At 41.0% G+C, this 9,494-nt stretch overlaps 1 protein-coding gene across 1 annotated transcript; it reads left to right on the top strand.

The window, feature by feature from the left end:
- The first annotated feature begins 5,309 nt into the window (after nucleotides 1–5,309).
- Nucleotides 5,310–9,221, top strand: LOC125433914 (synaptonemal complex protein 2-like). The gene is made up of 6 exons (XM_048498843.1): nucleotides 5,310–5,399; nucleotides 5,492–5,591; nucleotides 5,930–5,988; nucleotides 6,293–6,371; nucleotides 7,158–7,214; nucleotides 9,129–9,221. The coding sequence occupies exons 1-6, from the start codon at nucleotides 5,320–5,322 to the stop codon at nucleotides 9,198–9,200; spliced, it is 447 nt and encodes a 148-aa protein (XP_048354800.1). The 5' UTR covers nucleotides 5,310–5,319; the 3' UTR covers nucleotides 9,201–9,221.
- Nucleotides 9,222–9,494: the final 273 nt, after the last annotated feature.

The following is a 9,494-nucleotide window of genomic DNA, read 5'->3' as shown; positions in this document are numbered from 1 at the left end:
TATTCTGTTGGTAATGAATCATTGAAATAATGACTGTTGTGGGTTTTCTAGGCTGTGTGACTGTTTGTCTGGTAGTGTTTGCTCCTAACATTTTGCCCTCATCTATGGTGGGTATCTCCAGAGGTATGTCACAACGAGGTGGCACAGTCTTGCCAGGACATACCTCTAAAGATGGCAGGCTTTGATGCAGGTGAAACATTAGGAGCAAAAACTACCAGCCCACGACCACACAGCCCAGAAAACCCACAACAACCAGTTGCTTCCAGCCACGGAAATCTTTGACAATACATTGAAATGTTTGTATTAAAGGACCTACGATATGTCCTAATTTCAAGCGATCGTACCAGGATGATACCGAAAGTGATTCTGATGAAGCAGAAATCAGGAAGAAAGAAGAAAGGAAAACCAAGTTGCTCCCTAGAAAGCTGTTTAAAGCAGATGATAGCACTTGCAAAGGTCAGCTGCAGCTAAAGTTGCTCACAAAAATGCTAAAGTAGTAAACATGGGAAATGGCATGAGACACCCCTCCTTTTAATTTATCTCTTTGCCCAATTATTTTTCTCTACATTACTAAAGATGTTTAAGTAATAAAGTGGTTGAGCATAAATGTCAGAATGGTAGCATATGATTTCCCATGTACGTCATTAAGGCTAGTAAGAACAGGAGATAATAAGTTAATGATGTGTAAACGGCCTCTTCATTTGCTGAATGAGTGGAGTAGCATAAGTTTTTAATGCTATATTTGCAACGTTTGTTGCTCCGACTTCTGTGTTCTTATTATTTGCATGCTTGATTTATGTTCTCTCGGGCTGCAACATTCAGTTGACTAAACAACCAAAATAGTCCGTTTAAAAAAATGTTCCCAATGAGGCAACATTTTAAAAAATGTTGTTTTTAATATAAACATAATTTCTGGGTCCCAGTTGCCATTTGAGAAAAGGCATTCTTCATTCATGAAAGAGAGAATGCCTCTTCCCTGTGACTGGCTGCATGTGCTGCATCCAGAGTTGTGCTTCAGCTGCACAGGTGTAGCAGAAAGCAGGTGGGATGAATTTGTTTATCCCTTCTGTTGAATTCAGTGGAATTGTTATGCAGGTAATTAGATGTGGCTTGAAGGGTCTTAGGATGCTGTACTTGGTCCACTAACTCACTCTGACACACGTCCCGTGGCACGTTTCTTCAGTTTCCTGATATTTTTCCTTCAGCAACTACAACTCCTAATGCACCTTAGAAACCTGAAGTTCCCCTACTTTTGTCTAAATTGCCCTTTATTCCATTAGTTAATTCTGTTGCTTAGTGTGTCATAAAGACATTTCTCCCTACTGCACAATCCCAAGAATGCATTAACTTCTTCAATCTGCTTCTTGTGAACTTGGGCAGCTTTGGAGGAAAGGCTAGTTTTGTGCAATCCACAAGAGCAATGAAACAGCAGATTTTGCATAATTTTCCCTTTCTCATATGGTATGTTTTGTTCAAGCAGAATCCATGACCTCAAGAGAGGCTTTTCAGGGCAAACAGGAAGCAGTTGCAGGAAGGTGAACTCTGGGGAAATCTCCCAGTTCGAGCTCTTGCGTGCCTGAATCTTATTGCTCAATAAGAGACTAATAGTTAGTGTTTTCAGATTCCTTTATTAATGATATTTGAGTTGTATATTTTTTCTGAGGGTGGGGCTTGTCTTTGTAAGTTGCTGCTCACATTTTAATGAAGAGTGCAACCTAATAAATAAATATATGTCAGTGAAAAGTTGGTTTCAGAGTCACGATAACATCCAATATTTTAACTTTGTAGTTTCTGAAAGCATATCTACCGTATCCATTAATGACACAAGTGTTTTAGAAGGAGAAGGGTGGGATGCTGACAGTTCGAGCACGGGGCTGATTTGTCAGAAGTTTCATAAGGAATTCACCAGGAAAATTCAGGCAAGTCTTTTAGTTATGTGAAACGCTGTCATTCACTTATAGTATTGTTTTTGTGTAAAGATGGGACTTTTGGAAAAAATTACGGTCCCATACATGAAAGAAGTTCTTATAATGCTTGATTCATCGTGTTTTACAATTCCTGGGCAGTGCCAGAGAATATTATTTATTGTATTTTACCCCCATATGTCAGTCAAAAGTGGCATCCAAACTGATCATAGTAGCTTAGCTAATAAAATAAACAGCTTAGCCAATAGAATAAAATAGAACAAAGATGCTCTAAGAAGGTGCTCCCGGTGTGCTGTGGATCCTGGTTTAATGATAGTGTGTGTCTGCATTCTAGTATTGGTGCTGGCAGAAGGTAACTGAGAGAAGAGGGCTTTGAGCTGGCCCCAGTCATGACTCAGGCCCCTTCCACACGCGTAAAATAATTCGTTTTCAAACCACTTTCACAACTGTTTGCAAGTGGATTTTGCCATTCCGCACAGCTTCAAAGAGCACTGAAAGCAGTTTGAAAGTGCATTATTCTGCATGTGTGGAATGAGCCTTAGTTGAGGAATCCACAGCCCCTAGTTTTCAAGACCTGACCAAAACTGCTAACAGCAGGACATTTTGGAGTACATTAATTCATAGGTTGGCCATAAGTTGAAGGCAGCTTGACAGTATTTCACACTCAACACACATGCATGATGGAAGGGGGTCTGCCTGTTTCGATCCTTCGCCTGGCCTCGCTGATAGTAACTGTGGTGCTGTTTGGAGCTATTCTCAACTGGAGCTAAGTTGACTAAGAAACAGGTCCTACCTGTAATCTGTTTTGAAAAGTTCTCGGATAGGCCTCAGAACAGTTAGCTCAGCAAGAGTCCCTTTCTTTTTCTGGATCAGCTGCCTTCTCATTCTAATTCTTCCCTCCCCTTTGCCAGCAGTATCAAGCTAATAGGCAGAGAGAGTTTCAATGAATGAGGAGATGCTTCTGTGCTTGGTGTACAGCATTTGAGTGGGTTGTTGCAGTAGGAGGAGGTGTTTCTCCACCATGATTCGCAGCTTGTGCAGGTTGACCAGCTACCTGAACTTCCTGATCCAAGAATTACAGCTCACCTTCAGACTACAGAGATCAGTTTCCCTGGATAAAATGAATGCTTTGCAGGGTGAATTCTATGACATTGTCCCCCACTGAGGTCTCTTTTCTCTCCAGGCTCTGTCCCCAAATCTTCAGGAGTTTCCCAACCTAAATCTGGCAACCCTGCCTGTGTCACTGCACGAAAGCAACATTGTTTTAAAATCGTTAGTGCGTTTGCAGGAAAACATTTCTTAATAAAAAATATTCCAGTTTTGTCTCGCTCTTTGTTTGGATGACTTGCTTTGTTTTCATGTGTCAGCATTTTTTTCATGTTAATTATAGCTAGGTCTCAAAAGCTGGACTCCTGAGACTACCTGGATGCTGCTGGGAGCACATAACCCTCTTGTGCTGTTTTCCCGAGCTCTGGGAACGTCTGATTTCTCTATGGGGTAATAATATACAGGCCATTCCACGTGGTACCAGACACATTTCCCATCTCACGACAGTTGTTGCTTGGAGGGTGGCATTTGCATTGGCAACACAGCCTGGGAAGAGAGCTAAGCCAACATTCCCGACACACACATACACACGCTATAGCAAATCCCATTTGAATTGCCTCGCCTTATTCTTTATCTGCCTGTTCAAAAATTATAGAGGCTCTTAATCACAGTTGTTCCAGGTCATGACTAGGTTGGCATGAAGACAGCTCCCATTACAGAATGTGTTGCAGTAGCAGGCTTTCAGGGTGACCCAGCAGATTGGCATTACTTACAAATTCTTCATTAATTGCCATTCCTTCTAGTGAGCGGACCTGGGTCTGACTGAGCCTTGCTTCTGTAACATCCAGGTTGGGCTAGATTAGTGTGCTCCTTATGAAGCTGCCCTTGAAGAGACCTCCAACTTCATTTGGTGCAGTATGCAGCCACCTGCCTTTTGCCTAGCATCAGGGGGTGGAGTAGTGGTCAAGGTCGGAATAGGGCCTGGGAAACCCAGGTTCAAATTCCCACTGGTACGATGGAAGCTTTCTGGGTAACCTTGGCCCAGTCGCACTCAGCCTTGACCCTGACAAGTATTTGGATGGGAGTCCTCCAAGGGGTGTATTGGTACCACCTCTGAATGTCTCTTGCTTTGGAGACCCTTGCTTTGGAGGCCCTGCCTTGACAGCAAAAAAGACAACAAAAGAGGCATGCAGACATACAGCCTGTCCCTCAGTCTGGTTGCCAGTTTGCTTCTCAGTTCAGTTCAAGGTGCTCATTCTTATCTTTAACCCTGCGTGACCGGGGACCCATATAGAAGGACTTTTTCTCCCCCTATGCACCCATTAACCAAAAGATCCATCTAGCAGGCCTCATTAGTTGCACCATCCCCCGCTAGACTTCAGTGAGGATAACGAATGTTCTTGGCAGCTCCCATTGTGTAGAATGGGTTTCAAAAGCAGGGGCAAAATGCTTGTCCCCAACTCATTCTGGAGTGCTTTGGCATACAATTGGCATGATAGTGCTATGCTCAGCTATAATTAATATCCTTTAAGGTTCATGATATTTCTCTGGTTTACTTCTATAGTGCTGTTTAAATGGATTGGAAGCTGCCTCAAATTGTGAGGACAAAGGGTGTAACGGATGCGCCCACACTGAAGGACTGATGTGTGTGAAAGGCCTAATGAAAAGGCCTTAGTTGCAGTCAGCAGTAGTTTTGGGATTCCTAGTTCCTTCTCTTTAATGGAGGCAGCAGAGTAAAAAGAAGATCCCTGAACACTAATTTGGGATATTTTGGGTGGCAAAGGAAACCCCACTGGTCAGTTAAGTGGAAACCTTGATTGTAGGCCATAATTCCCGTTACATTTGGTGGCTAGCGGTGGGATAAAATCTCTCCCTAGCCCGGAATATGAGGACTTTGTTACACAGGGCATTTAAAAAGAAAAACACATTTCTCTTTACATAGGATGGCACAATTTCATAGGTATACTTTTTAAAAGTCTCAATAAAAATCCACTTCTTATAGATTTAGAGAAGCTGGGTTTTTTTTTAATCAGTTATCAGTTACTGGTTTTTATATTACCCATAGTGGTGTTTGGCAGCTAAAAAGATACAGTATAGGCCAGATTTGTGACTAAACAGTGTAATATTTCTTCTGCTTTTGATTGTTTATTTTACTGTGATTTTGTAATTCCGTAAGTTTTTATTGGATCGTTTATTTAAAAACTTGTATTTGTATCCCTATATATCATATATTGTTATGGCCCATGGCCAAAAGCAATAAATTATTACGTGAAATACAAATTCACTTTATTCTAACGTTAAGAAAAAGTAATCTTGTTAAATGTCTTTCTAGAGTCGTTCAAAGAGAATGGACAATTTTACAAAGCAGTCGTTACAATCAGCTCATCAACACTTGAGTACAATGAATAGTGAATTACACCAACACAGGTTTGTACAAGATAGTTCAACAAATAATGTGATTATCTTAAGTATTATGTATTTCTGGAGTTCTTGGGATTTTTTTATTTTTGTTTTTGCAGGACTAAGCAGCTGGAACAATTTCATTCCCACCTCATTGATGAGCTTGGAAGCTTTGAAAAAGATGCACACTCTTTGAAAAATGTGGAAAAAGAATTTTCGGTATTCGTAATTATGTAGACATTGAATTGCTTGAATTCCTTTTAGAGTTTAAACATTGAGTATTCATGTTTAAGTTCATGATGAATAGCTGTGAGAAAAAACAATAGAATCAGCTCTCTTATATTTATAAGGTTGGCTTTGTTTGTCAATAGCAAAGCCTTTGTCCAGCATGGTTCCGGGTGACATTATTGGAATGGTACCATAGGGTATAACCCATTAGTAATTAGCAAACTAATACACAGTACAATAAAGCAGCTGATTTTAGTAGTGGAATCAGAAATCAAAACTAATATTATACATGGTAGCAAGAATTTCATGTTTGTGTTTCTCTTTTACAGAGTTTTTTCAAGAAGCATTCCCAAACTTTTAGCACTTACAACAAAAATGAGCAACATAGGTTAGTATGTTTTCTTATTTCCAACATGCAATAGAGGGATTACATGTGTTGTTCTTTCTTTACTTAATCTGTACATTTTTGGATCAAGTAGTTTCAAATTGAAATTAAACAGTTATATGAAAAGGTTAGGTTGACTGCAGTGTTGAGTAAATAAAGCCAAATGTAAACTAGTCACGTACTATACTTAGTGTTTTTAAATATCTGGCATGTAAAAATCCATTATGTTGCTTCCCTAACTCTTGGGGTTTTTTCCTATGTCATAGTAATGATATTTATAATAATGTTTTGATCTGTTCTCTTTTAGACTTAATGCGCTGAAAACTTCTTTTGAAAAGAATGTTTGCCATGTTGCTGACGGTGAAGAAAATATTTTTAGTTCTGAGGTATTTTTTTTTCTCCTTCTCTTGTCTGCTTTCTTGAAGTGAATTTTGATTTCTTTACAGAACAATTTCCCCTTGTTTGGCAGGAAAGAAGGATATGCACAGTGGGCAAGACATATTCTCCTTACAATAATAATCTCTTCAGTCAACATTATGTTTTCAGAAAGTGGTTCCCTTTGAGCCAGTTTCAGAAGACAATAATAATTGCCAAAGTAGATTACATAGGAGCTATGTAGAACCCGGCCGGCTAGGATCCCCAACATGGTGCCCATTACAAGTTTTAGATAGCGGGTGTGACCGTTCTTGTCCCTGATAGATTCCCTCCCTTCTGCACCACCCGAAGCCCCTTTTGGAGGTACCATGGCTCTGCCTTCACCACTTCCTCTGGATTGCACTGGTAGTGTTGTAAATCTTGTGTACTTAAAATAATCATTTTCATGTGACTGTGAATTTAGTCTTGGAAGTTAAGTATTTAAAAAAAAATGGATACCTGGTTTAAATGGTCATGGAAATTCCAGAGGGCAGCTTTTTAGTGTGTTGTGGCAGAAACAAGTAGGCACTTTGACTTCCACATTTTTATTCTAGCAAAAGACTCTTTTGTGGTGTAGAGCCTCTTTATCAGACATGTAAAAAGACAGCCAAGAGAACAAATCAGTCCCAGAGCTGCAGGTTTGTAGCCCTCCAGTTGGAACAAGCTGAGCACCTTTCAGAAATGTACAGGGCCAGGCATTACTGACTGGGTTAAGATTGAGCTCATGAGAGTAAACTAGGATTTTGGTCATGTTGTAGATGCACCAACTGAAGGACGACATGAAGGCGCTCCAAGAAAAGCTTCTTAAAGAAATGGTAAATAAGATTGTCTTGTCATTTTACTTGTTTGTAGTTTGTCAGTAAAAACATATTTGGGCTATCTGAAGTAAAATTTGCATTATTGGGACTTCAAATCGTAGTAGATTATAATATGGAAGACTTTCTGAGATGTTCAAGCAAAGCAGGATACATGTCTAGCACTGTGCTGGGGCATAACCTATTCACATACATTCAGGTAGAAGGTGAAGGCAATACCCCTCTTGTCCTCCACTTTCTCATCAGCTTTGAGCTCAGGCAGCACTTAGGCAGATTCCACGTAGAATCCACCTAAATAATTCATTCAGAAATGCACTGCTAGTGCCACTGCATTGGGTTTTGCCTCCCCCACCTCCACATACACTGTGCAGGACATGGGGACTGTGCCACTCCCTTGCCATAAGTTTTTGCAAGGGAGGAAGGCAGTGGCGTACTGCCTATGAAGACATGGGGCCACCCATGACACCGGGCACATGCCTGTGGGGGTGCCCAGCAGGTTCCTGCCCATCTCCCCACCCGCCGCTGCTGCACCGGGTGGGTGCACTGCTTAAGCAATCTTTGGAGCAGTGCCCTTTTAAGAAAGTCATAGAGACAGGCTGCCTGAGTGGCAGCTTCCCTGAAACCGAGCCTCAGAGCCTGCTGGGAAAGGAAAGAATGAGTGAGTGAGGGGGACGAGGTGCTGTGCGAGTAAGCGCTGCGGCACTTACTTGCAAGGGGGGCGGGCGCCCGGAGGGTATTTTGTCTCCGGGCACCATTTGGACCCCATATGCCACCGGAGGAAGGGCAGTTGGTATGTGGAAACCTATTCCCTCTTGCAAGTTTGTTCCAGATAACAGTACTTCCCTGTGGTTTCCCCATTATCACTGCAGTTGTCGATGCAGCACAAAGGCAATGCGACTTCTGCTTGGTTTGTTTCCTCAGCTCAAGCACCCTCAGCTGGATAGCCCTAGACCTGCCTGATTTCATCAGGTCTCAGAAGATAGACAGGGTCATCCCTGACTGGTTTTTGGATGGGAGACCTCCATCTGATGCTGAGGCAGGCAATGGCAAACCTCCTCTGAACAAAGTCGCCATAAATCAGTTGTGACTTGACACCAAAAAAAAAAAGTATCTGAAGCACTTATTTCCCCGTACACCATCAGGTCATCTTCAGAATTTAGTAACTAATATACTGACGTACCATAAAATTAAGATGTCATTTTTTTTCTTTTAAAAAGCCCTCCAAAAATCCCCCGATGGTGCAGGGTGGAGGGTTTCTGCCATGGGGACCGGGGAATGGAAAATTGCACCACCAATAAGGGTGATTCCAGGAAATTATGAACTTTCCTGCTCGCATGACAGCCACCCTAGCTTTGCTACTGGCTTTCCCAAAACACTGCAGCAAAGCTGATATTGGAAAGATCAGGGGAAAAGACAGGGCCAACCCAGAAGATGTGCAAAAGAGCCACAGTGCTGTTGAGAAATAGGGAAAATCCCACTCTGTAGTAGTATCCATGCTGGGTCAAACAATCCACGTAAAAGTGCCCCCAATGTTGTGCTGGTGATTTGAATCACTTGTCAAGAATGAACATACCATATATACTCATGTACATTTATTGTGCTGAAAAAGCCCCCCTTGACTTATACACGAGTCAGGTGTTTTGTAAAAAATATTTTAGGGTTTTTACTTTGTTGGCCTCCAGGAGGCGCAGATTTTAGGCTAGCGGCACCAAAATTTCAGGGTATCATTAGGTAACACCCCTGATGATACCAGCCAAGTTTGGTAAATTTTGGTTCAGGGGGTCCAAAGTTATATATTCGGTATTTTCAGATGAGGAGAATGCAGTTGTTGGACTCAGCTTTCTGATGTTAACATATTGTTTGTGTTCTTAAGTTTGTTTAAAATAGAACTTAAATAATTGCTTTTTATCACAGCAAGAAGAGGAATTGCTTAACATTCACAAAGGGCTGCAGTCACTTTTTATGTTGGAAGAAAGGAAGTTCTAACACAATTAAATTTACACGTACCAAGACAGAAAAGAAGAGAATGTAGATGTTTACACTGCATTTCTGAAATGAGTGACCCTTAATTTCTGTAATGCGACGTATCTTCACTGATTTTTAATAGACAGCAGGAATCTTCATGAAAATTGTCTTCATTACAAATATAATTTATGTAGATAAAATAACTTTTAGGTTAGAAGGCATTTTCATTTTGCTAGGATGTAATATGTGAATGTTTCACTTTTAACAGAGAGTAAATGAGAGCTGTTTCTAGAATATGATTATTAATTGTGAACT

The sequence above is a fragment of the Sphaerodactylus townsendi genome, linkage group LG05 (genome assembly GCF_021028975.2).
Source record: "Sphaerodactylus townsendi isolate TG3544 linkage group LG05, MPM_Stown_v2.3, whole genome shotgun sequence".
NCBI classification, from domain to species: Eukaryota; Metazoa; Chordata; class Lepidosauria; order Squamata; family Sphaerodactylidae; genus Sphaerodactylus; species Sphaerodactylus townsendi.
The sequence above is the reverse complement of the archived record's forward strand: the minus strand, read 5'-3'. Positions and strand labels throughout refer to the sequence as shown.

Bases quoted from the DNA above. Each gene is read 5' to 3' on its own strand.
- LOC125433914 (XM_048498843.1), top strand. From the start codon at position 5,320: ATGGACAATTTTACAAAGCAGTCGTTACAATCAGCTCATCAACACTTG. The intron at 5,989-6,292 runs GTTAGTATGTTT...GTTCTCTTTTAG, and splicing joins AACAAAAATGAGCAACATAG to ACTTAATGCGCTGAAAACTT. The intron at 6,372-7,157 runs GTATTTTTTTTT...GTCATGTTGTAG, and splicing joins AAAATATTTTTAGTTCTGAG to ATGCACCAACTGAAGGACGA.